Source organism: Triturus cristatus, chromosome 6 (genome assembly GCF_964204655.1).
Source record: "Triturus cristatus chromosome 6, aTriCri1.1, whole genome shotgun sequence".
In the NCBI taxonomy this organism is placed as follows: domain Eukaryota; kingdom Metazoa; phylum Chordata; class Amphibia; order Caudata; family Salamandridae; genus Triturus; species Triturus cristatus.
The window spans coordinates 1,091,858,320-1,091,886,138 of NC_140589.1; the positions used below are offsets into that span (position 1 = coordinate 1,091,858,320).

The 27,819-nt window shown below is 51.1% G+C and overlaps 1 protein-coding gene across 3 annotated transcripts in view; it reads left to right on the forward strand.

The window, feature by feature from the left end:
• The window catches only part of LYST (lysosomal trafficking regulator), a 3,752,809-nt gene that overhangs the window by 3,100,568 nt on the left and 624,422 nt on the right, over positions 1-27,819 (forward strand). For all 3 annotated transcript variants that reach the window (XM_085611970.1, XM_085611971.1, XM_085611972.1), the window contains one exon: positions 21,700-21,917. In XM_085611970.1, coding sequence (XP_085468096.1) covers positions 21,700-21,917 — 218 coding nt within the window. The remainder of the gene's footprint in view (positions 1-21,699; positions 21,918-27,819) is intronic.

The following is a 27,819-nucleotide window of genomic DNA, read 5'->3' on the forward strand; positions in this document are numbered from 1 at the left end:
ACTCTGGCTCAGATTTTGTCTGCCCTCGACCCTGGAGACTGGATGGTAGTGTTGGACCTGCAGGACGCATATTTCCACATTCCTGTCCTGCCGGCCCACCGGCGTTACCTGCGGCTTACGGTAGGCCACGAGCACTTTCAGTTTACCGTGCTCCCCTTCGGCCTTACCAGCGCCCCTCGGGTGTTCACGAAAGTGATGGGTGGTCGCAGCTCATCTGCGCAGATCAGGGGTTCCAGTCTTCCCCTATCATGACGACTGGCTGTTGAAGGCGGGCTTGCCTCAGGAAGTCGTCTCCCACCTCCAGATCTCCTGCATTTGCTGGGGTTCTCCATCAATGTGCCGAAGTCGCAGCTGATCCCCTATCAGAAGCTCCTCTTCATCGGAGCGGTTCTAGATACGACTCACTTTCGGGTCTAACCTCTTGAACGGCGAGTCCAGGATATTCAGGCTCTGATTCCGATCTTTCAGCCTCCATCCTGGGTTTCGGTCAGGATGACCCTGAGGCTGCTGGTCCTCATGGCCTCCTGCATCCTGCTGGTCGATCATGCCAAATGGCATATGCAGGCTCTGCAGTGGGACCTGAAGTTCCAGTGGGCGCAGCATCTGGGAACCTGTCTGATTACATCCAGATCTCGGAGAGCACTGCACAACAGTTGCAGTGGTGGCTCATAAACCGGCATTGGGTTAATGGCAGATCCCACTCCCTTCCCCAATCGGAGCAGACAATGGTGACCGATGCATCCCTCCAGAGATGGGGCGGCCACATGGGAGAGGCGGAGATCAGAGGCCTCTGGTCTCCGGCGGAGTCCAGGCTCCAAATCAACCTTCTGGAGCTCCGGGCGATCCAACTTTCACTGAAGACATTCCTTCCCTCTGCCAAGGGGAAGAGTAGTGCGGGTGTTCACAGACAACACCACCGCCATGTGGTACTGCAACAATCACGGCGGGGTGGGGACGTGGACCCTATGTCAGGAGGCTCTGCGCCTCTGGACATGACTGGAACATTAGGGCATTTCCCTGGTGGTTCAACAACTGGCAGGTTCACTGAACGCCAGGGCGGACGAATTCAGCCGCAGGTGCATGATGGATCACGAATGGCGTCTTCACTCGGACGTGGCACAAGGTCTCTTTCAACAGTGGGGAGAGCCTTGGTTAGATCTATTCGCCACCGAAGCAATAAGTTTCCATACCAATCAGAACTTTATTCACCAACCTCTGAAAAGTGGCAGGTGCATTTTTCAAACCAAAGGGCATTACCACAAAGTGATAGTGCCCACCAGGGGTTGATAATGCTGTTTTGGCCTTGGCATCATCAGCTAACTTGATTTGCCAGTAGCCAGCTGTTAGGTCAAATGTACTAAGATACTTGGCTGAGGCCAAAGTGTCTATAAGTTCATCTGCCCTTGGTATTGCGTAGGCATCAGTCCTGGTGACTGCATTGAGGCCTCTGTAGTCAACACAAAACCTCATTTCTTTCTTACCACCCTGGGTATGAAGTTTAGGTACAAGGACTACTGGGATAGCCCAAGGGCTATCTGAAGGCTCAATAACACCTAGTTCCAACATTTTCTGGACTTCAGTCCTGATACAGTCCCTGACATGGTCAGGTTGCCTGTAGATTTTACTCTTTACAGGCAGACTGTCTCCAGTGTCCACCTCATGGGTGCACCAGGAAGTCTGACTTGGGGTCAGGCTAAACATATGTCTAAACTGTTGCAGAACTTGTCTGCATTCAGTTTGCTGATGATCACTGAGGCTGCTTGCCAAAGCAACACCATCAAGTGACCCATCATCAGGGTTCTGTGAGAGCAGGTCAGGGAGAGGGTTACTCTCCTCCTCCTGGTCCTCATCAGTTGCCATTGACAAGCCCATGTCAGCCCTGTCCACATATGGCTTAAGTCTGTTGACATGGAGCACCCTAAGGGGGCTCCTGGGAGTTCCAAGATCCACCAAATAGGTGACTTCTCCCTTTTTTTCAACAATTGTATGGGGGCCACTCCATTTGTCCTGGAGAGCTGCTGGGGCCACAGGCTCCAACACCCACTCTTTCTGGCCTGGCTGATAAACAGTCAGGACAGCCTTTTGGTCATGCCAAGCTTTTTGTAATTCTTGGCTAGCCTCAAGGTTTTTAGATGCCTTCTTCATGCACTCTGCCATCCGGCAGTGGAGACCAAGTACTTAGTCTATCACATCCTGTTTGGGAGGTTTAAGCGGTAACTCCCATCCCTCCTTCATCAGACATAAGGGTCATCTGACAGGGTGCCCAAACAGAAGTTCAAAAGGGCTGTAGCCAACCCCCTTCTGTGGAACCTCCCTGTATGCAAACAGAAGGCCTAAGCTTTTCTGGGAGGCCATTAATCATTCCCTTTAGGGTTTTGTTGAATCTCTCAACTAACCCATTGCATTGTGGGTGATAGGGAGTAGTGAATTTGTAATTGACACCACACTCCTTCCACATTGCTTTTAAATATCCTGACATAAAGTTAGAAGCTCTCTCAGATATGACCTCCTTAGGGAAACCCACTCTGGAGAAGACTCCAATGAGGGCTCTTGCTTTCACAGGGGCTGTGGTAGTCCTTAGGGGTATAGCTTCTGGATACCTGGTGGCATGATCCACTACCACCAGTATAAATCTGTGCCCAGATGCAGTTGGAGGGTCAAGGGGACCAACAATGTCAATCCCTATCCTTTCAAAGGGAACCCCCACCACAGGTAGTGGTATCAGGGGGGCCGTTGTTGTGCCACCTGACTTGCCACTGTCTTGGCAAGTGACACAGGAGCGACAAAACTCCTTGGTGTCCTCAGACATGTGTGGCCAATGAAAATGAGGGACAAGCCTGTCCCAGGTCTTGTTTTGGCCCAAGTGTCCTGCCAATTGGATGTCATGTGCTAGGGTCAAGAGGAACCCCCTAAACGTCTGAGGTATTACCAACCTCCTGGTGGCTCCAGGGGTAGGATCTCTAGCCTCAGAATATAGGAGTCCCTCGTCCCAATAATCTTTATGGGACCCACTAGCACTCCCAGCAGCCTCAGCAGCAGCTTGCTGTCTGAGGGGTTCAAGAGAGGGGCAGCACTGCTGCTCTTTGCTCAGATCTTCCCTGGAAGGTCCCCCTGCCCAGGCTCAAGTTCCTCTGGGGCAGTTCCTTCTTCAGGCTCTGCTTCTCCTCGCTCAGGAGGGGAATCTGAGATCTGAGACAGGGGAAGGCACAGCCTTAACCCTACTGCTCCTCCTCTTGGGTAGCATCAGGTCCATACTTTCAGGATCCAGAGCTGGTTCAGCTTTATGCATTTTGGCCTTTGACCTGCTCACAGCAAACACCTCTGCAGGTATGCCCAACATCTCAGCATGAGTCCATAATTCTACTTAAGACCAGGCTGAAGTCTCCAGATCATTACCCAACAAACATTCGACAGGGAGGTCTGCACTGACTACTACCTTTTTGAGGCCAGTTACCCCTCCCCAGGAGAAAATCACAACTGCCAGACTATGGTTGGTCCTGACATTGTTTGCATTGGTAACCTGGTACATTTCACCCAGGATGATCTGTGCAGGGTCCACTACATCCTCTGCCACCATGGTGACACTAGCACCTGTGTCCCTGAATGCCAAAGCCTGTTTGCCATTTATGATAGGCTGCTGTTTGTACTTGCCCAGATTACTGGGGCTCACTAGGAAGGACATATCAAGGTCTCCCTCACAAACTAGCAATGCCTGTATTGGTACTCTGACTAGGCCAGAGTCCACATCAGAACCCAGGGTCAACCCTACTACACCCGTATTCTGATTACCACCTCCACCTCCACCAATGACTGCACTAGGGGGAACAGGTGCCTTAGGGGCTGGAGTGGTGGTGGTTTGGTCTTTGGACTTGATACAATCAGAAGTCCAGTGCCCTTTCTGTTTAAAGAATTTGCACCAAGGCTTCTTTTGGCCTTTTCCCTTTGTAGACTGTGAATCCCCACCAGATGCAGATTTTTGGGGCCCTTGTGAAGACTTCTGGTCTTTTGCCTTATCCCCACCTTTAGCTGAGCCTTTAGGATCTTGCTTCTTGGTGTCACCCCCTTGGTTCTGGGTTTTCTGCCTCACCCTGGTTCTGACCCATTTGTCTGCCTTCTTTCCCAATTCTTGGGGAGAGGTCAGATCAGAGTCCACCAGGTACTGATGCAACAACTGGTTTTGGCAATTATTAAGGATCTGTTCTCTCATGATAAGATTATACGATCCCTTAAAATCAGTAACTCTACTACCAACCAGCCAACCTTCTAGAACCTTGGTTGCACAATCAACAAAGTCAGTCCAATCCTGAGTCTGTGCTTTCTGGGTATCTCTGAACTTCAACCTGTACTGTTCAGTGATTAAGCCAAACCCATATATTAATGCACTCTTCAGGGCTTCATAGTAATTAGCATCCTCTTCTCTAACAGTGAGGAGCTTGTCTCTACCTTTATCAGAAAAGGAGAGCCACAAGATTGCTGCCCACTGTTTCTGGGAGACCTGTTGAGCTTTACAGGCCCTCTCCATAGCAGTTATCCATTTGTGGATATCATCCCCACTCTGGTAGGGAGCAACAACCTTGGACAGGTTCCTTTGGTCTGGAATGTAATCTCTACCTCTAGGGACACTGTTGCTGCCACCAGGGGTATCTAACCCCTCTTTTCTAGAAGCTCTCTGGAGCTCAAGGGCTTCTCTATCTAAGGCCAATTGCTTGGTTCTGAGTGTGAGAAGTTGGCCTGATGTATGATGTCACTAGTTCTAGTGTACACCTTCTATCAGTCCAAACAACCCTTATGGTGATTGGTTGTAAAGTCAACCTTATAGACCAGCTATCCTAGTGGTAGCATGGACAAGAGCAGTCTTAGGCTAAACTCTGAATGGCATGTAAAGCCAGCTGTTATACCATTTGTAACCCCTTGAATACCAAATGAAAGGACACCACAACAGATATATATATATAAAATAAGGTGTATTTATTCTAGTCAAACCCTCAGCACTCTTTATGAGATTCGAGGTAAGTACAACACAGTCTTATTCAAGCATACATTAAGTCACACGGGTAAGTAATACAGTTAGGCCCTAGGGGCCACGCAAACCATATACTAAAGAAGTGGTATAAGGACCACTGTCACGGAAAAAGGATAGGCCTAGGCCTAGGGAATCGCTGGGGCTACACTACTCTACCAAAGGTTAGAAAGTGGGAGGCCCACGGGATTCAGGTGCAGAGTGGAAACACTCACGCGTAATGCGTATAATCGATACAAATAGTACAGTTTAGAATTAATAGGACACTTCTGGACTAGCTAGGGAGTCGAGACTGGAAAACTAGACACTAGGATAGTCAATACCCTGATGAGCACCGGAGTACCCAAGTTACCTAGCCCACGGGCTGCGGGTGCATAGGTGTGAATCTGCGTCGGGTTTCGTCATCGACTCCTATGGATGCCTGAAGGAAAGATGCTGACAGGCAGTCAGTGAAGAGTGTCCGGTGGATCCCAAGACTGGGATCAAGAAGGAAGGATACCTGCAAGCAGAAGGGACAGAGTCTGGGTCACTAGCCAGTGACCACGTGGAACCAGGAAGGAACCAGGTGATGTCGAGAGTTTGCAGGTGAAGAGGTGAAGCTTGTCGCAGCAGCCACGGGTACCAGGAGACGTCGAGGACGACCAGGACCAGGAGGCGAGCTGTCCCACGAAGGCTCTTGCTGTCGGCGGCGTCGAAGTCGAACTAGGACTTACCAAGCCTTGGCAAGCGGAACCCACGCAGAATGGAGGACTTGCTTCTGGTGCAGACCAGGAAGGTCTGGGGTGCTTCTCTTTTTCAGAAGAGCAGGAGCCAGTCTGGAGGAGCCAAACCAGCAGTCAAAAGTTACAGGTGTGTCGTCGCAAAGGTTACTAGCCAACGGGCCAGTGACCGGACAGACGCGGGAAGCAGGAAAATGCAGAAGGGCCCCACGCAGGACTCGTGGAGTGTGGGGGGCTGATCTTCGGTGCAGATGGTGCTTGGGGTTGGGGCTTCTCAATCCCCGGTGCACATCTTCGAAGGTGCCTCAGAAGCTGCGCTGCAAGATACTCGCCACTTTTCCCAGGTAGCCGGTCCCACGTCTCTCGTCGCCTCCACGGATCCCAGCTCGGCTGTGGACGTAGATCAGGGTCGGAGAAGTCTGGAAGTCAAGGCTCTGGTCGGGCTCTGCAGTCGATCCCTCGTAGAACTTAAGCAAAGCAAAGGGTGAGTCTCTTGATGGTGCCTGTTTGCACAGGGTAGCCACTCCTTGGCCACAAGGGAGATTCTTCAGTCTTCTTCTTTCGTCGAATGTCGAAGGTCCAGAGTTTCTGTTCAAGTTGCAGGTTCAGGATAATCTAATTTCCTGGGGCCCAGCTACCACTCTTATACTAATCTGGGGGGCTGGGTTGCCTGCTAGGTCACGCCTTATGGGTGGGACCTGGGAGGGGGGTGGTTACACCCCCTTCCCTTTATCCAGTTTCGCGCCAGGACTGGGGCTGGAGTGCCCCAGCACCGGTTTGAACTGGACTATGCATGGGACACCTTGTGTGCCCCAGGCAGTGTCTCGTTTCTTTCATCCCTCCCTGCCCCAATACACTAAGGCCTGTCTGGGGTGGTGCTCGCACCTCCCAAGGCAGGAAACCTATTGTCCAGGCCTCCCGTGCCGGGATCACTCCCAGCAGCAGGAAGTCAGACTTGTGTTGTGGCAGCAGCATCCATTTTGTGATGCTGGGGTTCTGGTTAACTTTAACCGGGTAAGTAGGTTTCAACATGTCTTCTCCCTCTAGAAGGGAGGGATAATATCCTCATCCCCAGAAATGGGATGGGGGTATTATTCCAAAGTGTTAGACACCTTACACAACATGTTTTGATAAAGCCAAACCATAGTTACCATAACCGTTTAAGATTATAAGGCACATCTGAAAGAAACACGTTAGTTAGATTCCTCACCTTAGAATATCCCCAGGCGTCAGACTGGATCCGGAAGATTTTTCGTCAGCAATACCCCTTGCGCGTCGCTAGGCGTCGTCTGCGGCTCCGCGTCCGTCGTCGGCGTCGTGCGCCGGAATGACGTCGTCGGAGTACTTAGACGCCGCCCTCGCGCGCTGACGTCAGTTCTTCTTTTTTCCGCGCCAGTAAGCGCAGATCCGGGAGAGCTACCCATTTAGTCAATTTTTGACTAACTTTTTTTGACTCTTTTTGGTCAATTCTCGACTCTGGTGCTGGTAGGATGCCTGGTTTCAAGGCCTGCGACGACTGTCACCGACTGATGTCGGTGACCGATCATCACCGCCGGTGCCTGTACTGCTTGGGCCTCGACCACAACGCGGCGTCGTGTTCCGACTGTATGGCCCTGACCTCGAAAGCTAGGAGGGAGCGGTCCCGCAAGCTTCTTGAGCTTCGCCATTCGGCTCCGCGTCGCTCTCGATCCCGGTCCGGGAGGAGGTCCAAGGATCAGTCGCGGAGCCGCACTCGACATCGTCACTCGTCTGGCTCGAAGTCTTCGGGTAAGTCGAGGCACTCCAAGAAGTCCAAGAAGCGACACCGCTCTTCGGACTCCCCTCGCCGGTCGTGCGACTCGGCCGAGGGTCCGGGTGGTTCCACCCCCGCGGCTCCGCAGGAGCCGCGCAAGTCCCCATACCCGACGGTCCCTGGGACTGACGCGACGCCGGCGGTGGTCAGTGCCTTCCTCTCGGCCATGAGGAACCTGGCCCCGCCGTCGATGCCCGCTGGCGCGCCTTTGGGCCCCGCGGACTCAACTGGGCGACCTCGCATGCCGGCGGCTCCGGCGCCGTTGGAGCCTCCGGCCCCGAAGCTGCAGGTCCCCGAGGGGCCCGAGCCTGGGCCCCCGTCGACGCCGGTTGACCTCGTTACGCCTCCTCCGCCGGCGCCGACACCGATGCCACCCCCGACGCCGGCTCCGGTCGACGTCGATCCCCGGTTCAGCCCCTGTCCGGTCCCGACGCCGATGCGGTGCCGCCCGACGCCGCATCCGACGCCGCTAGAGACACATATTGTCTATTCCGGCTCCGATCATTCCTCCTGTTTACCAGGAATCGGATGACTGGGGCGACTGGGAGGGGTCTGAGGACCCTATGGCCCTTCAGAGCCAACTTGCTCAGGACTGGGCAGATGAACTGGGGGAGGCCAGTGGGTTGGATACCTCACCAGACACTGGATTCATCTCTCCTCCGACTGTGGCTTCAGAGGAGGGTGCAGCCTTTTCTGTGGTGCTGCGCAAGGCGGCCGAAGCCCTTGGGCTAGAGCTGCCTGCCGTGGCTGTGAGGACTAACATCCTCACTGAGGTGCTTCAGTCTGCCGCATGCTCCACTGAGCCTCTGCTGCCATTCAATGAGGCCCTCACTGACGTTCTGCAGGGCACCTGGTCCAAGCCCTCCACAGTCCCTCCTGTGGACAGGAACGTTGCCAGGCGCCACCGCCCTGCTCCGGGCGACCCCAGTTTTCTGTCCCAACACCCCACCCCCGAGAATCTGGTTATCCAGGCCTCTACCTCCCAATCCTCCTTCCCGTCCGCTCCTCCGGACCGGGATTCCAAGAGACTGGAACAGTTTGGTAAGAAGCTGTTCTCTTCGCTCAGTTTGGGCCTGCGGTCTTTGAACACCGCCTGTCTCTTGGACCGTTATTCCCACTCTCTGTGGGATGCGGTGGAGGACGGGCTGCCACTGTGCCCGGAGGAGGCCCGGGCGCGGCTTTCCTCGACCCTGGCCGATGGTAGAGATGCAGCGCGCCATGCAATCCGATGTGGGCTTGACACTACGGACTCGCTGGGTAGGGCGATTTCTACCACGGTGGCGCTTCGACGTCACGCCTGGCTGCGGTCCACGTCCTTTTCAGGGGATGTCCAGAGCACCCTCATGGACATGCCCTTTGATGGCTCTCGCCTTTTTGGTGACAAAGCGGAGAGTGCGCTGGCTCGCTTCAAGGACTCCCGGGCTACGGCCACGTCCTTGGGCCTCTCGGCCCCGCGGCCACAAACTTCCGCTTTTTGCTCCTTTCGTGGCCAAGGAAGGGGCTCCTCCTCCTCCTCACGTCCGCTGCGGCGGTACTGGAGGATGACGCCGTCAGTCCACATCCACCCCGGCAGCATCCGCCTCAAAGCCTTCCTAGTCCGAGCTTTCAGGCCCATTCCACGCCAGTGGGCGGCAGAGTTCGCCATCACCTGCTCCACTGGCGGTCCATCACATCGGACAGGTGGGTGCTGCAAATCGTCCGAAGGGGCTACTCCCTCCCCTTCGAGACGACCCCTCCAGCCATGCCACCGCAGCACCACCGTATCTCGGGGGATCATTTGAATCTTCTCCACGAGGAAGTTTCGGCCCTCTTGGCCAAGGGGGCCGTCGAGCGCGTTCCGAGCCCAGAAGTAGGTCGTGGTTGTTATTCCCACTACTTTCTGGTTCCCAAGAAGGGCAAAGGGGGCCTACGCCCTATCTTGGACCTCCGGAACGTCAATACCTTCCTCCGGAAGGAACGGTTCAAAATGTTAACTTTGGCTCAGGTTCTAGCTGCCCTCGACCCTGGAGACTGGATGGTAGCGTTGGACTTGCAGTACGCATATTTCCACATCCCCGTCCTGCCGGCCCACCGGTGTTACCTGCGGTTCACGGTGGGTCAGGAGCACTTTCAGTTTACCGTGCTCCCCTCGGGTGTTCACTCAAGTGATGGCGGTGGTCGCAGCTCATCTGCGCAGATCAGGGGTTCCAGTCTTCCCCTATCTCGACGACTGGTTGTTGAAGGCAGGCTCGCCCCAGGCAGTCCTCTCCCACCTCCAGACTACGGCGGATCTCCTGCATTTGCTGGGGTTTTCCATCAACGTGCCGAAGTCACACCTGAGTCCCTCTCAGAAGCTCCTTTTCATCGGAGCGGTTCTCGATTCGGCGCAGTTCCGGGTTCATCCACCGGAACAGCGGGTCCGGGATATACGGCCCTGATTCCCATCTTTCGGCCTCTATCCTGGGTTTCGGTCAGGCTAGTGTTGCGGCTTCTGGGGCTGATGGCCTCCTGCATCCTACTAGTGCATCACGCCAGGCGGCGCATGCGGGCTCTGCAGTGGGACCTGAAGTTTCAGTGGTCCAGCATCACGGCAACCTGTCCGACCATGTCTTGGTCTCGGAGGGCACTGCACAGCAGTTGCAGTGGTGGCTCACGGACCGCGATTGGGTCACGGGCAAGAGCCTCTCCCTACCCCTACCGGAGCATGTCGTAGTGACGGACGCGTCCCTCCTGGGATGGGGTGGCCATATGGGAGAGGCGGAGATCAGAGGCCTCTGGTCTCCGGCGGAGTCTCTCCTCCACATCAACTTGTTGGACCTGAGAGCGATCCGACTTGCACTGAAAGCCTTCCTTCCCTCTGTCCGGGGAAGTGTCGTGCAGGTGTTCACGGACAACACCACCGCCATGTGGTATTGCAACAAACAGGGCGGGGTGGGGTCGTGGACCCTTTGTCAGGAGGCTCTGCGCCTCTGGACATGGCTGGAACACCAGGGCGTCACCCTGGTGGTTCAACATCTGGCGGGCTCTCTGAACACCAGAGCAGACGAACTCAGCCGCCGGTGCATGATGGATCACGAATGGCGTCTGAACTCCGAGGTGGCGCAAGGTCTCTTTCAGCAGTGGGGAGAGCCTTGGTTAGATCTATTCGCCACCGAAGAGAACGCGCAATGTCAGCAGTTCTGCGCATTGGAATTTCCACGGCGGCACTCGCTCTGCTACGCTTTTCGTCGCGAGTGGAGTTGCGGTCTGTTGTACGCCTTTCCGCCTATACCACTTCTGCCCAGAGTGCTGAAGAAGATCAAGCGCGACCGGGCCCAAGTCATCTTGGTGGCTCCGGATTGGGCACGAAGGTACTGGTATCCCGAGCTACTCAGTATGTTGACCGATCCTCCGATACGTCTGCCCCTTCGGGAGGATCTTCTGTCGCAGCAGCAGGGGACGGTCCTACACCCGAACCTGTCCAGCCTCCACCTCCATGCGTGGAGATTGAGCGGCGGCAGTTGATGCCATTTGACTTGCCTCCTGAAGTCTGTGATATCATTCTGGCAGCCAGGCGTCCCTCCACAAAGACGGTATACGCCTGCCGGTGGAACAAATTTGTGGCATGGTGCACAGCACAGGCTGTGGATCCCCTTTCCGCCCCTCTTTCTGAGGTTCTCCTCTTTCTTCTTTCTTTGGCCCGGCAGGGCTCTGCCCTGGGCACCTTGAAAGGTTATCTTGCTGCTCTCTCTGCCTTCTTACGGCTTCCAGATCAGCCCTCTCTTTTCAAGTCCCCTGTAGTGTCACGCTTTCTTAAAGGCATTACTCACACGTTCCCTCCTGTCCCTTTCGTAATGCCTCAGTGGGACTTTAATCTTGTCTTGACATTCCTGATGTGCGCTCCCTTTGAGCTTCTTCACAATTGTCCTCTTCGTCTTCTAACTCTTAAGACTGCTTTCCTGGTAGCCATCACCTCGGCTAGACGGGTGAGTGATCTCCAGGCTCTATCGTCCAAGCCTACTTTTCTATCTGTTCATCCGGACAAGGTTGTCCTTCGGCCTCGTCCTTCCTTTCTACCGAAAGTGGTGATCCCCTTTCATCTTGGGCAATATGTCACCTTGCCCACCTTCTTTCCGCCTCCGCATCCTTCCAAAGAGGAAGAGCGGCTCCACCGTCTGGACCCAAAACGTGCGCTCTCCTTTTATTTGGACCGCACTAAACAGTTCCGGGTGGATGACCAGCTTTTCGTTGGCTACGTGGGTGCAAAGAAGGGAAAAGCTGTACACAAACGGACCATCTCCCGGTGGGTCGTTTTGTGTATAAAAATCTGTTATTCCTTGGCAAAAAAGGAACCGCCTGTTGGGCTGCGCGCCCATTCTACTCGGGCTACAGCGGCTACTACTGCTTTGGGACTGGGGGTCCCTTTGCAGGACATCTGTCATGCGGCAACGTGGGCTTCGCTGCACACGTTTGCCAGGCATTATTGCCTAGACAGCCAAGTCCGGAGGGATGGCTTCTTTGGCCGTTCTGTCCTCCAGGACTTTCTGGTGTGATCTTGGTTCGCAGACCCACCACCGGGGTTGGTATTGCTTGGGTATCTATTCTAAGGTGAGGAATCTAACTAACGTGTTTCTTTCAGATGAACAAGTTACTTACCTTCGGTAACGATGTATCTGTAAGAAACATTAGTTAGTTAGATTCCTCACCGACCAACCCATCCTCCCCGTTCTGCGAACTGACATCTAGGGTTAAGGCTATCCCTTTCAGGGCCCTAGAATTTTTTGGCACCAGTGTCGGTATCTTGCATGGCTCTGCGTTCCTGGCGCGGAAGGCTATGTACAAGAACTGACGTCAGCGCGCGAGGGCGGCGTCTAAGTACTCCGACGTCATACCGGTGCACGACGACGGACGCGGAGCCGCAGACGACGCCTAGCGACGCGCAAGGGGTATTGCTGACGAAAAATCTTCGGATCCAGTCTGACGCCTGGGGATATTCTAAGGTGAGGAATCTAACTAACTAATGTTTCTTACAGATACATCGTTACCGAAGGTAAGTAACTTGTTCTTTAAGAGTATATGGTAGGCTATATCATAGAACAGGTATAAGGACATGGTTCCGAAAGCTGCAGACAGGCTCAGCTCATGCTAGAGCACCATCTCACATGTTACCAAGCACTCTGCCTCCAGGATTGTTAAGGCCTGCCATAGGAGTGGCTGATAGGTACACATGTGTCTATATGTAAGATAGGTATAGGAATACTACACCTAAGCAAGGAGTGATTACACGACCTTGCCCCAGCTGAGTGATCAGCCAGTTGTGTCATAATGGAAGGCCAGGCCAGGGGTGGCACAATACGTGCTGCTGCCCCTGGTAGGCCTAGGGTACACCTATGCCCTGGGTACCTAAGGTACACTGTACAGGGGCCAATAAGGTGATCCTATCCAATTGGGTTATGCACCTAAAGTACATAGTATTAATTTAGAGAGAGAACAGCAGGGCTGTGGGTCTGATTAGCAGGCCCACAGCCACATCTAAGTCGAAAACCAGTAAAGCAAAAGCAAAAAGTGGGGGTGAACATAGAAAGCAGACCCTACTCTCTTACACTGAGGGCAAGCCCAGCTTCCTCATACTGGAGCATCTTGTACCTTCTTTCAGAGGAGGTCTCTCTATGTAAGTATGAGTTCCTCTGATGGACAGAATCCTTGTCAGAGTGATTTGAGTGGCTAGATTCCCTTGATAGGGACCTAGGCATCTCTTCCACTCTGTCAACTCTCTTAGGGAGAATTCCTCTGTCCTTTTCAGGCCCTTCTGGGCCTGGCCGTTTAATCACAGACTCCATGTCATCTTGATTTTCATCATCAGACCCAGAGACTATGGCTGACCCACCCCCTGATCCAGATCCACCAGCTTCTAGAGCCAGCCTAAGATCATCTGCTCCTTTAGATGTATCAGGTGTTTTGTGGAGGGACTCTGTCCTTGCTTCAGGTGTCTTGCAACACACATGGCCTTCAAGTCAAAGTAGGCCATGTCCTTGTACTAAGGCTGGGAGGACCCACTGGCTCCACCTTGTAAGGACATTCTAGTGTTGTGCAGTGTGGTACTACCTACATTAGTTTGTGGCCTACTGAACCTAGCTTGAGCTGTAGCAAGGGTGTGCTATCCCTTCACAAACCGCTCTAAGTTCAGTAGAACTTATTGATACTAAGCTTGACTTTATATGTACTGTGAGAAGTTGGCCTGGCATATGCTGGTCACTAGTTATAGTGGCCACCTTGCACCAGTCCAATTCGGCTCTTATGGTAGATAGGTTTAAGCCAACCTTTTAAAGAAAGCTATCCTAGTGGTAGCTGTGGAGAGCAGCCTTCAGGCTAAGTCTCTGAGGAATGTAAAGCAGCGTGTTTTACCTTATAATCTCTTGAATTACCGAATGAAAGGACACCACACAAGTATATATATCAAATATAAGGTAAGGAATCTATTACTAACCTATGTCTCTTACAGATACATTGTTACCGAAGGTAAGTAACTTGTTCATTTGTGGGCTACTAACCATGTTTCTTGCTCTTACAAAAGGTTAAATCGAGGGATCTGAGTATATGATGAAATTCGTTAGCCCATTACTAACGTGAGTACTACTAACCGAGGTATGCATGATGTAACCTGCAAAATTAACCACAATGTGGGGGTATTTATAGACAAATTAAATGAGATAAGAATAGATGAAGAAAGAGTAGAAGGAAAGACCAGTGCTGAACTTCTCATTAAGAAAGGTGAGGAGACACCAAAGGGACCACCTCTTAAATTAAATATTGATTTCACCATGAAGGGATCTTTATGCATCATACGGCAGCCGGAAGCATAAAAAGCCTGTTGAGAACCTAGGACGGAGTGAATGCAAGAACAACTATTTAGTTAAAGGGAAAATCTTTTCAAATCTAGATGCAACTATTAAATGGCTCTATTGTGTTATGTGGTAAGTCAGCTTATTTCCAGCTACCACATAACTGGATAGGTATTTGTTGTGCAACGTTAGTTTTCCTCAGGATTTATCATACTAATGAGTTAGACTTTCCTCTTGAGCAGTAAATAAGGAGGGGTAAACATAGTTTTAAACTGATTCCAAATGATATTTTTAGAGATCTCACATACCATCTATAGGAGTGGCATTGAATTATGTAAAGATTAGAAAGTTATCCACCTTAGTTGACTGGTTCACCACTAACACAGCAGGTGAGAGCTATGATTATGCAAAATCGCCTTGCGCTGGATTTACTCCTCGCGAAAGAAGTCTGAGTTTTCAAAGTCTTTCACTCTTGGGAATATTGTACCTATATACTGCACGTAGATAAGCAGCTTGACAGCTATTACAAATATATCTGAAAGAAACACATAGTGATAGATTCCTTACCTTAGAATTACACCCAGGCGTAAGACTGGATCTGGAAAGTTTTCGTCAGCAGTACCCGTCGGTAGGTGGCGTCGTGCGGCTCCACGTCCGTCGTTGGCATCGTGGTCGCCGAGATAACGTTGCGGGTGCTATTTAGATGCCGCCCACGTGCGCTGATGTCAGTTCTTTCTTTTTACGCGCCAGCAAACGCAGATCCGGGAAGAGCAGGAACACCCAGTCAATTTTTTACTGACTTTTTGAGGCCTTTTTGTCTCTATTTTTTTCGAGTCTTTGACTCCTGGTGCAGTTAGGATGCCCGGTTTTAAATGCTGCGAGGACTGTCACCGTATGATGTCGGTGACGGACCCGCACCGAGTGTGTCTTTTCTGCCTGGGGCGCGACCACGACCCCAAGTCGTGCCCCGACTGTGGGGCCATGGTGCCAAAGTCTTTGCGGGAGCGTTCCCGAAAGCTGGCAGTTGGCTTCACGTCGTTCGAGGTCCCGGTCCCGTGCGAGGTTGAGGGACCGTGCGCAAAGTCATCATCGTCGGTCTTCGGGATCAAAGTCTTCGCACTCGGGGTCAGGTAAGGCGAAGCACAAGAAGTCGAAGAAACTTCTTCGGCCTTCGACTTCACCTCACCGGTCACGCGATGCGGCTGAGGGTGTGGGTGGTGCCTCCCCCGCAGCTCCGGTAGAGCCTACGGTGTTGCTGCCGGCCTACCCGCCCTTCCCGGGTCCGTTGGTGACTCCAGCCCAAATACAGGAATTTCTGTCGGCCATGGATCGCCTCTTTGGGCCGTCGAGTCCCGCTGGTGCGCCTTTGGACCCCGCAGTCCCGACTGGGGGTCCTCGCCTTTCATCGCCGGTGGCTCTGGCCCGGCGTCGCTGTCGGCTCCGGCCTCAGCGCCGCAGGAACCCCTGGATCCCGGTCGACGCCGGTTGACCTTATAACACCTCCATCGACCCCACCGGCACCACTTCCGATGTCGCCCGCTCCACGGGACGACGTCGACCCCAGTTTCAGCCCCGTTGCTCGGGGATTTCTATCCCCATGTTCCTGCTCCTTATTTTAGCCCTGTTGAACAGCCTGAGGAGGAAGGGGAGGACTGGGAGGGGTCTGATGACCCTCTAGCAGCTGATTGTGAGTATGAACAGAACTGGGCATAGGAGTTGGGGGAAGCCAGTGGTCTGGATACCTCACCAGACCGTGGCATGCTGGCTCCTCCTACCGTGGCTACGGAGGAGGGTGCTAGTCATGCCGAGGCCCTACACCTCGTGCTCCCTACTGTGGCCGTCAGGACTAACCTCCTGACAGAAGTGCTTTAGCCAACAGCCACTTCTGTGCAGCACTGCTTCCCTTCAATGAAGCACTTTCTGTTGTTCTTTTGGGCCCCTGGTCCAAGCCTACCACAGGGGCTCCTGTGGATAGGAACGTGGCCCAACACCATTACCCGGCTCCGGGTGACCCCATTTTCCTCTCCCAACACCTCACCCCTGAGAGCTTGGTTGTCCAACCCTCTGCTTCCCCGAACGTTTTCCCTTCTGCACCACTGTATAGGGAATCCAAGAAACTGGATCAGTTCGTAAAGAAGATATTTTCTTCCGCCAGTTCTGCGCTGCGGTCCGTGAACACCGCATGCCTCTTGGGCCGTTATTCCCACAGTTCTCTCCCAGACTGTTGCAGAGGGGAGAGACGCAGCTAAGTTCATGATTTGTTGTGGTCTAGACACCGCCGACTCCACGCCTGGTTGAGGATAACTGGATTTTCGGGGGCTGTCCAAAGCACACTTGCCTTTTGATGACGGTCGCCTCTTTGGCGACAAAGCAGACAGCGCGTTGGAACGGTTTAAGGACTCAAGGGCTACGGCCAAGTCCTTGGGACTCTCTGCAGACCGCCCTCCTCCGCCTTCGGCTTTTCGCTCCAAACCTTCCTAGTCCGAAGTTTAAGGCCCATCAAACGCCAGTGGGCAGCAGGCTTCGCCATCACCTCCCCCACTGGCGCACCATCACATCGGACAGGTGGGTTTTAGAGATAGTCCGAAGGGGCTACTCCCTCCCCTTCGAGACTCCCCCTCCAGCCATGCCACCTCGGTAGCACCGCATGTCGGGGGACCACTTGGTGCTTCTTCAGCAGGAAGTTGCGGTCCTCTTGGCCAAGGGGGCCATCAAGCGCGTTCCGATGCCAGAAGTAGGTCATGGTTGCTTTTGTCACTACTTTCTGGTACCCAAGAGTGACAAGGGCCTGCGTCCTATATTAGACCTCCTGAACGTCAATCGCTTCCTCTGCAAAGAGAAGTTCAAGATGCTCACTCTGGCTCAGGTCTTGACTGCTCTCGATCCACAAGACTGGATGGTAGCGCTAGACTTGCAGGATGCCTATTTCCACATCCCCGTCCTGCAGGCCCACCGGCGTTACCTGCTGTTCATGGTAGGCCACAAGCACTTTCAGTTCACTGTGCTCCCTTTTGGCCTTACCAGCGCCCCTCGGGTGTTCACGAAAGTGATGGCGGTGGTCGCAGCTCATCTGCGCAGATCAGGGGTTTCAGTCTTCCCCATCTCGACGACTGGTTGTTGAAGGCGGGTTCGCCCCAGACAGTTGTCTCCCACCTCCAGACGATGGCCGATCTCCTGCATTTGCTGGGGTTCTCCATCAACGTGCCGATGTCGCACCTAATTCCCTCTCAGAAGCTCCTCTTAATCGGAGCGATTCTGGACACAGCGCAGTTTTGGGTCTATCCTTCCGAACAGCAAGTCTCGGATATTCGGGCTCTGATTCCGATCTTTCAGTCCTTGTCCCAGGTTTCGGTCAGAGTGGCCCTGAGGCTGCTGGACCTCATGGCCTCCTGCATCCTGCTGATCGATCATGCCAGATGGCATATGCGGGCTCTGCAGTGGGACCTGAAGTTCCAGTGGGCGCAGCATCTGGGAACCTGTCTGATTACATCCAGATCTCGGAGAGCACTGCACAACAGTTGCAGTGGTGGCTCATAAACCGGCATTGGGTTAATGGCAGATCCCACTCCCTTCCCCAATCGGAGCAGACAATGGTGACCGATGCATCCCTCCAGAGATGGGGCGGCCACATGGGAGAGGCGGAGATCAGAGGCCTCTGGTCTCCGGCGGAGTCCAGGCTCCAAATCAACCTTCTGGAGCTCCGGGCGATCCAACTTTCACTGAAGACATTCCTTCCCTCTGCCAAGGGGAAGAGTAGTGCGGGTGTTCACAGACAACACCACCGCCATGTGGTACTGCAACAATCACGGCGGGGTGGGGACGTGGACCCTATGTCAGGAGGCTCTGCGCCTCTGGACATGACTGGAACATTAGGGCATTTCCCTGGTGGTTCAACAACTGGCAGGTTCACTGAACGCCAGGGCGGACGAATTCAGCCGCAGGTGCATGATGGATCACGAATGGCGTCTTCACTCGGACGTGGCACAAGGTCTCTTTCAACAGTGGGGAGAGCCTTGGTTAGATCTATTCGCCACCGAAGCAATAAGTTTCCATACCAATCAGAACTTTATTCACCAACCTCTGAAAAGTGGCAGGTGCATTTTTCAAACCAAAGGGCATTACCACTTTCAGTTCACTGTGCTCCCTTTTGGCCTTACCAGCGCCCCTCGGGTGTTCACGAAAGTGATGGCGGTGGTCGCAGCTCATCTGCGCAGATCAGGGGTTTCAGTCTTCCCCATCTCGACGACTGGTTGTTGAAGGCGGGTTCGCCCCAGACAGTTGTCTCCCACCTCCAGACGATGGCCGATCTCCTGCATTTGCTGGGGTTCTCCATCAACGTGCCGATGTCGCACCTAATTCCCTCTCAGAAGCTCCTCTTAATCGGAGCGATTCTGGACACAGCGCAGTTTTGGGTCTATCCTTCCGAACAGCAAGTCTCGGATATTCGGGCTCTGATTCCGATCTTTCAGTCCTTGTCCCAGGTTTCGGTCAGAGTGGCCCTGAGGCTGCTGGACCTCATGGCCTCCTGCATCCTGCTGATCGATCATGCCAGATGGCATATGCGGGCTCTGCAGTGGGACCTGAAGTTCCAGTGGGCGCAGCATCATGGGAACCTGTCCGATCACGTCCTGATCTCGCATGGCACTGCGCGACAGTTGCAGTGGTGGCTCACAGACCGGCATTGGGAGGATCTTCTGTCGAAGCAGCAGGGTACAGTCGTCCATCCGAACCTGTCCAGCCTCCACCTCTTTGCGTGGAGATTGAGCGGCGGCAGTTGATTACTTTCTACATACCTCCTAAAGTTTGTGATGTCATTCTGGCAGCCAGGCGTCCCTCCACTAAAGTGGTATACACCATTTGGTATACGCAATTAATATCCATTTGGAGCTTCGGCTAACCCGACTTGCACTGAAGGCATTTCTTCCCTCTGTCAAGGGAAGAGTAGTGCAGGTGCAGGTGTTCACAGACAACACCACCGCCATATGGTACTGCAACAAACAAGGCAGGTGGGGTCATGGACCCTCTGTCAGGAGGGTCTGCGTCTCTGGACGTGGCTGGAACATCAGGGCATTTTCCTGGTGTTTCAACACTTGGCAGGTTCTCTGAACGCCAGGGCGGATGAATAAAGCCGCAGGTGCATGATGGATCACGAATGGAGTCTTCACTTCGGACGTGGCGCAAGGTCTCTTTCAGCAGTAGGGAGAGCCTTGGTTAAATCTATTCGCCACCGAAGAGAATGCGCAATGTCATCAGTTCTGCGTGTTGGAATTTCCAAGGCGGCACTGCTCGGCGACGCTTTTCGTCGCGAGTGGAGTTGCAGGCTGTTGTACGCCTTTCCACCTATACCACTTCTGCCCAGAGTGCTGAAGATGATCAGGTGCGACCGGGCACATGTCATCCTTGTGGCCCTGGACTGGGCTCGAAGAGTATGGTATCCCGAGCTACTCAGTATGAGCATTCATCCTCCGATCAGACTGCCTCTTTGGGAGGATCTTCTGTCGAAGCAGCAGGCGACAGTCGTCCACCCGAACCTGTCCAGCCTCCACCTCTTAGCGTGGAGATTGAGCGGCGGCAGTTGATTACTTTCTACTTGCCTCCTAAAGTTTGTGATGTCATTCTGGCAGCCAGGCGTCCCTCCACTAAAGTGGTATACGCCTGCAGGTGGAACAAGTTTGTGGCATGGTGCACAGCAAAGGCTGTGGATCCCCTTTCTGCCCCTCTTTCCGAGGTCCTTTTGTTCCTTCTTTCTTTAGCCCAGCAGGGCTCTGCTCTGGGCATTATCAAAGGTTATCTTTATGCCATTTCGGCCTTTCTCAGTCTCCCTGATCAGCCCTCTCTTTTTAAGTTCCCTGTTGTAAATAGGTTTCTCAAAGGCATTACACACCTTTTTCCTCGCATTCCTTTCGTGATGCCACAGTGGGACTTGAATCTGGTTCTTGCGTACTTGATGTGCGCTCCCTTTGAGCCCCTTCACAACTGTCCTCTTCGTGTTTTGACCTTGAAGACTGCCTTCCTACTAGTGGCCATCACCTCTGCTAGGCGGGTGAGTGAGCTCTAGGCTCTTTCTTGTAAGCCTCCTTTACTGTCCTGTTTCTCCGGACAAGGTTGTGCTCAGGCCCCGTCCTTCCTTTTTGCCAAAAGTTGTTACGGCCTTTCACATTGGGCAGACTATTACCTTGCCCACCTTCTTTCCTCCTCTGCATCCTTCCAGAGAAGAAGAGGGGCTCCACCGTCTGGACCCAAAACGTTCGCTCTCATTTTATCTCAACCGCACACAACAGTTCCGGGTGGATGACTAACAGTAGTGATAGATTCCTTACCGCCCCTCCCATCCTCCCCATTCTGCGAACTGATTTCTAGGGTTAAGGTCATCCATTTCAGGGTCCTAGTTTCAATGCACCAGTGGTCAGTATATTTCATGGCTCTGCGTTCCTCGCCCGGAAAGTCGTGTACAGAACTGACATGAGCGCGCGTGGGCGCCGTCTAAGTAGCGCCCACGACGTCATCTCGGTGACCACAACGCCAACGACGGACGCGAAGCCGCACAACGCCACCTACTGACACGCAGGGGTACTGCTGACGAACATTTTCTGGATCCAGTCTGACGCCTGGGGGTAATTCTAAGGTAAGGAATCTATCACTACTAATGTTTCTTACCGAAGGTACGCAACTTGTTAGGTAACTATTTTGCATCAGCATCATAAACAATCACATGTTGACTGTTGCTGTTTTCGTTCTAAATAAAGAATTGCAAGACTCACACTAACCGAGAACGTTCACAGATACTTTTCTCCCATTCTACCTAACCAAGGACATTTCAACTGTCCAAGCCTATTGTTATACAATGTATCAATTTGAATGGTTGAATGTACTGTGGGAGTGCCTGCAACCTCAATGTATTTCTACCATGAGAGAAACTCCGAATGTATTTCGTAGTAAAATGTTTCTTCTTGCTGGTTCCCTATTGGTTCATATCCTCAGAACCATATACTCATGTAGTATGTACGAAATTCTTTGTTAAAAGTCCTATAAAATATGCTTTTTTTATTTATTTATATTTGAGGAACTGCTTTTGTGTGTCTGACGTTTATGGGCAGCAACACAGTTACACTGTATGCACTCATTATTCCGTGTTTTAGGGAATTCACTTAGAAGAAAACCCTTTCTGGCAGTGTTGGTAAAAGGCAGAATAAGTGGCCCCATCTGATTCTAAGGAGTGGACGTTGAAATAAAAGGCCTCCATTTTTTGCTGCTGTGTTATAACATTCCGCCGGTCAATTATCACTAGTGTGAACCAGGCACACTGTTGAAAAGCTTGTATCTGATTGTGGAAAATCTATTTGCTAATTCATCTTTCCGATACTCTAGGTTTTGACTTTGGCATCCGTCAAAATGGGGAACGCGTTAATCATGTTAATCTTCCTCCATGGGCTCGAAATGATCCTCGCTTGTTTATTCTAATTCATCGCCAAGCCTTGGAGTCCGACTACGTGTCACAGACTATGTGTCACTGGATTGATTTAGTGTTTGGATGTAAACAAAAAGGCAGGGCTGCCGTTCAGTCTATCAATGTTTTCCATCCTGCGGTAAGTACATTCTTTGTTTCAATTGTATTTATTCATCGTGTAATCACACCCTAGGCGGGTATAGTTTTCACTTTGCAATACAATTTTGACGGATGGTTGATTGATTTCGAAAAATGAATAGTAAAATATTGTAGTACAATCTGCTTAGATGTTAATTCCAGAGTGTTGTTTTGCTATGGAGACATGCAATTTTCAGCCACCTAACACCCCCAGGCATTGAATGAAGGTTATTTTTTTATTTTAATGAAAGGAAAGCCATCTGAATTCAGGGACCCAGATAGGGTACAATGCGCCATATAGAAACATTTAAAAAAACAGTGCTATTCACTCTTACGTTATGGGTCCAAACCATCATGAAATATTCCCTGCTGCCAGCAGAGGTATCTGAGCAAAAGTGTAATTCTGATGGATACTTCTAATTGCCGATTCCTCACCAAGTGAATCTCCCCAGGTGCCAAACTCAGTATACAAAACTATTTGCAACTGCTGCTGAGTGCCAGTAAAATGTAAATCCGTATTTGTAAAACGCAAACTACTCACCCTTACGGATCTCAACGCGCTGGGGGCCGACGTGGAAATTAAGTGAGCTATTGCCCAGAGTCACATGGTGCTGAGCTGAGCTGCTGCGGGGGATCCAGTCAGAGGTGCCATCAGTCTTAGGGTGATCAGCAGGCATGGACACAAATTCTACACAGTGATTGTAAAAATTCAGGACAAAGGCTCAAAATTCAGGACAAAAATTCAGGTGTGGAGGTCTTTGTTATGGAAGTATCTGAGGAATTCATGCAAAAATAGACAGCCACACACAATCAATCAATCAATCAATCAAGGGTTTGTAAAGCGCACTACTCACCCTTGAGGGTCTCAAGGCGCTCCAAGTCAAGTATCAGTCAAAATTGGTTTGTATACATGGCAGGATGGATCAAACAATCTCATGTTGCAGGAGTAATTTAAGGGTTAGAAACTAGCAAACATACACACTAAGCAAAGTTTGGCAGCCAGTATCAGGAGCAGTTAATAATTCTATCTCCACACTACATTTCCACTGTTAATGAAGGGATTGATGATATCCCAGAAATAAGATACTGGGGGGCTGCCTGGTACTTTGATGTGCATACAAAAAGGTGCTGGCTGGACAGCGTGAATTAATGTCAGCCACTGCTAATTACTCTCTCTGGGCCGCATACCAGACCATCGTTATTTTGTACACCATGTCACCTTAGTTTATGAAAATCATTCTTGACCCTGCTCCAATGGGAGCTGTCCAGCCCGAACTGCCAGGCCAGGTCCTCCCTGAACTGGAACACAAGCAACACTAGACCAGTTTTTCTCTTATTAATACTCATCAGTCGGATATAGGTTTGTTTCAGTGGCACAGTGCGCTCACCACTCATAACTGGGCATACCCGTCCGACTTAGGGCATCACACTGAAGCATACAAAAAAAGTAATGGGTGGAATACTTGAATTAATCTCAGCCGCTGGTAGTTACTTGGGGCCACATCCCAGCCCATCATTGCTTTGCATACCCTCCCACCTCAGTTTAGACCCAGCCAGTCTTGACCATGTTCCAATGGAAACAGTCCAGCTCGTACTCCCAGGCCATGTCCTCCTTAAACTGGAACACAAAACACAAGCAACCTCAGACCGGTTTTGCCTTTATTAGGGCTCCTCAGTCAGTTATAGATTAGTTCCAGTTGCTAAGTGTGCACAGGACCAGCACCTGGGCTTACCCATCCCACTGAGAACCAACAAGATTCCAATGGATTCATCACTTCACTCGATACTGGGCTGGGCCCCCCCTCCCGCACCAGCAATGGAGAAAACTATCCTTCAGAATTGTTATTCGGAGCGCTGCTGAAGTCCTTTCCCTCCATCTCCCCTTTATAGAGGTAAAATTAAATGTGCTCACTTCTGTCAACTGTCCATTAGACTGGCCACGCACCGAACAAACCTCTCCTGCCCTTTAAAAAGGCCTTCATGGACTCCTGTTGGGTAATTGGCTGAACCATGTTCTGGCACTGTGGTCAGTCAAAAGGTCTCCTGTCGCCATAAACCAGCTTCTGGTGACCCAGATTTAACGCAATGTCTAATGCCTGAGAGTTTGATCATGCAGGCATACTCCAGGAGAGTCAACCCTAACACCTTTCTGACTGCTTCTCCAGACAGCCTCCAAACTTGTGGAAATGTTTGGCAAAAGAATGTTCTCCACGACCAGTCTAGCTTTGAGGTCAGTCAACGCATTCTGCCTCCGTGGACTTTACACTCACACAATTTGGGACATGGTGATGAAATCTTTTCAATTGTTGCAGAGTATTTAAGGATGGCCAAGTTAGTCATTCGCTGGGGAATAGACACCGATTGTCTAAGAAGGGCTGTTGGGACAAACAAGGTTTTCTGGCACAACGCATGGATGAGATCCACAGGACTCTCTGGGGACATCCAGGCGTCCTTAATGGACATGCCCTTCAACTGTACCTGCCAGTTTTACGAGAAGGTGGATTGTGCCCTGGAACATTTTAAGGAGAGGCTGCAGTGGTGACTGATTAACTGCAATTGGACCAGCAGCAGACCCCTCTCCTACCCCACCCAGAGTTCACAGTGGTCACAGGTAAATTGCTCCTGGGTTGGGGAAGCCGCCTGGGAGAGGTGTAGATCAGAGAACTATGGTCTCTGGCAGAGAACCCACTTCCACATCAGATTGCCTTGCCTTTGAAACCCTTCCTGCCTGCCATCAAAGGTAAGTTGGTGCAGGTTATCACAGCCAACAGCACCGCCATATGGAGATGCATTCCACTTGCTGTGGAGCATAGGGCTCCTGTAGGCCTTTCCACCACTGCCTCTTCTGTCTCAAGCTCTGAAGAAGATCAGGAATGACCTGGCCTAAGTCATCCTTGTACTCTAGACTGGGCCAGGTGAGTGTCGTATGCAGAACTTTTAGGTCTGAGCATCTGATTTCCAATCGGGCTGCCACTTCAGGATGATTTTCTGCTGTAGCTGCAGGCTAGGATCTTGCACCTGGGCCTGCGTAACTTGCACCTCCTTGGGTGGAGATTGAGCAACAATAGTTACTTACCTTTGAGATACTTCCGGAAGTCAGTGATGTCATCCTGGCTGCCACGCTTTCATCCATGAAATGACTGTACGCCAGGCACTGGGATAAGTTTGTGGTTTGGTACGGCACTCGCCAGACGGACTTATCGGAGCAGATGTATTTTTGATTGTTTTGACTTTGGTCCAGCAAGGACTTGCTTTGGGCAATGTAAAAAGTTACTGTTGGCTCTTCCGAACTTTCTACTTTTGCTGGACCAGCAGTTCTCATTCTAATCACCTGTCTTGTTGTCTTTTTTCAAAGGTTTGCAACATATGTTGCAGCTCAACTCCTTTGTTAGGCACAATGTGGACTTAAATTTGTTATTTACTTTACTCATATGTACTTCTTTTCAATAGATGCACAATTGTCCATTTCGCCTTCTTACCTTAAAAACGGTCTTTGTAATTGTGATAACATCTGCACTCCGGGTTAGTGAGCTTCAGGTCCTCTCTGTTCAACCTCCTTGTACCACTTTTTTTTCAATACAAACTGGTGCTCAGGACCTGAGCTGCATTCCTGCTGAAGGTGATGACTTTTTTTCACATCGCCAAGCCATCAGTCTTCTGACCTTATTTGCTCCGTATCATCCCTCGAAAGAGGAAAAGAGACTCCATCCTTTGTACCCCAAGAGAGATCTCAGATTTTACATTGATTGCACCAAGAACCATTGGGTGAGTGATCAGCTCTTTGTGGGGTTCTCTTGGGCAAAGAAAGGCAAGGCAATGCAGAAGCGGACCATCTCACAGTGAATAGTCCTCTGAAGCATTGTCTATATAGCATCCCCCCATAAATTCTGAGGGTTCATTCTACCAGAGCTAAGGCTGTGTTGGCCCACAGAGGGCCTCTACTTGATATATTAAAGTATTCAAAAGATTGATAGATGAAATGCTTGAATTAATTTCAGCCACTGGTAATTACTCAGGGCTCTATCCAGAGTCCATTTTTATTTTGCACACTATGCCACCTCAGTTTGGATGCAGCCATATGTAAAACATAAAAAGAAAAGAAACTGATGTCTGCCAATCTTGGCCAATCAGAATTCCTTATTTTATTTTTAGTTTACAGTACCACCAGAGTATTGTGGAACTCCAGTGGGTCTAACCGTCCAGATACCACTATTTCTGATGGATACATCTGCCTGTGGATTCCTCACCTTTTGAATTACCCCATGCACAGCATTCCACTGAAACTTTTCTCCATGGTTCTCCCACGTCGACGAGGACCTCATACAGGAACGGCTCTGCATGCAATTCCACGTGATGTCATTGGAGCCATGAGAAGACCTCGCTGGCGTCCTGACGTCAGTTCCCTTTTTTCTGCATCGTCGACGCATAACGTTTTTTCCAGTGCTCTCTATTTCTGGGAGTTTCTTTGTTGCAAGTGGGGATGAAGCAGCACCTAAAGGGACTAAGAAAATCTCTACATACTTGAGCAAGCAAAGCAATCTCCACAAAACAAATCCCCAAACAAAAAAGCCCTCTAGTAACTGCATCGCGCCCCAGGGTCACCCCCAGCCACGCAAGTTATTTCCTCCCAAAAAGACTCCCCTAGACGAGTCACTATAGATTTAGAAGAATCAAGTCCACCAACTAGGGACTTTATAAACTTAGACTGCTCTAATAGATACTTAATATTAGCAGACGACCATTAAGAAAATTCTGAGGGACAAGTGGAGAAGATTGAGTGCATAACGCGGCCTACAGCCGGCTTGAGAGAAGTAGGGACTCAACCAGAATTAGAGGACACTAATGAGGTGCTGAGGGATCTTTGCCAAAAGCAGAACTCTAAACAAGAGGAGATTGCAGGACTTAAGATAATGCTTCTGGACTTGCTAAAAAGCCTACCTATAGCTTCTAAAGAAAAAAGTAACTTGATAAATTGTTCTACGCTCTCTGGTGAAAAACCGGATCTGATCAACAGGGTAAGCAAGCGACCAATACATCCACCTGGTACACACTCCAAACATCTTGTAAAGGACCCAGCAAACCAGAATATACACCCAACTAGTATAGTTCCTTATTCATCAAGACCAACTGTACATATGACTCACTTGAATGAAATATCTGGGCCACGCAATCTTTCGAATAACTAGGGACGCATTATAGCCCCTCGGGCGCCCTACAATGTACATAGGTTGAAATCATTAAGCCATTATGAGCCAGGTTCAAACCCAAAAAATTACCGAGAGGGGGAGGGTCATTGCCATATAGAGAGCACCCACCCATCAACTCAATACTCATATGCTGACTACCCACACACTCCTGGCCTCCAACTTGATAAAGATAATCTTTGGAACGTAGCTGGGCTCAAGCAAAAAGTTAAGGAACCGTATTGACGGAGTTACGTAGAAGACTTAGATCTTTGTCTTTTCCAGGAGACATGGGCTAGGGAAACACAGCACAAAGTAGGGTATAGAACCTTTTTCATAGAGGCACTACAATAAAAAAAAGGGAGGGCATCGGGAGGACTGATAATATGGGTCAAAATTAATCTAAATGTAACCATAGAAATTGTACCCACGGGTTCATTGGACATCTTGGGCCTGAAACTCAATTTCTCTAATGCTACACAGTTGTATCTCTTTAATATATATGTAAGACCTAGGGAATGTTCAAAAGAAGCACTTTTGCTAGAACATTTCAAGGAGGGCCTGGGATCCATCTTCCCAAAAGATGCCATCATCGTAGGGGGTGAGTTTAATTGCTGTTGTGAACCTATGGTGGGACTCAACGTAGTGTCTGAAGAGGAAGATCAATTTAGAGGGATTCCCCTCCTCCAAACAAAAAAAACAGTGAGGTGTACTACCTCT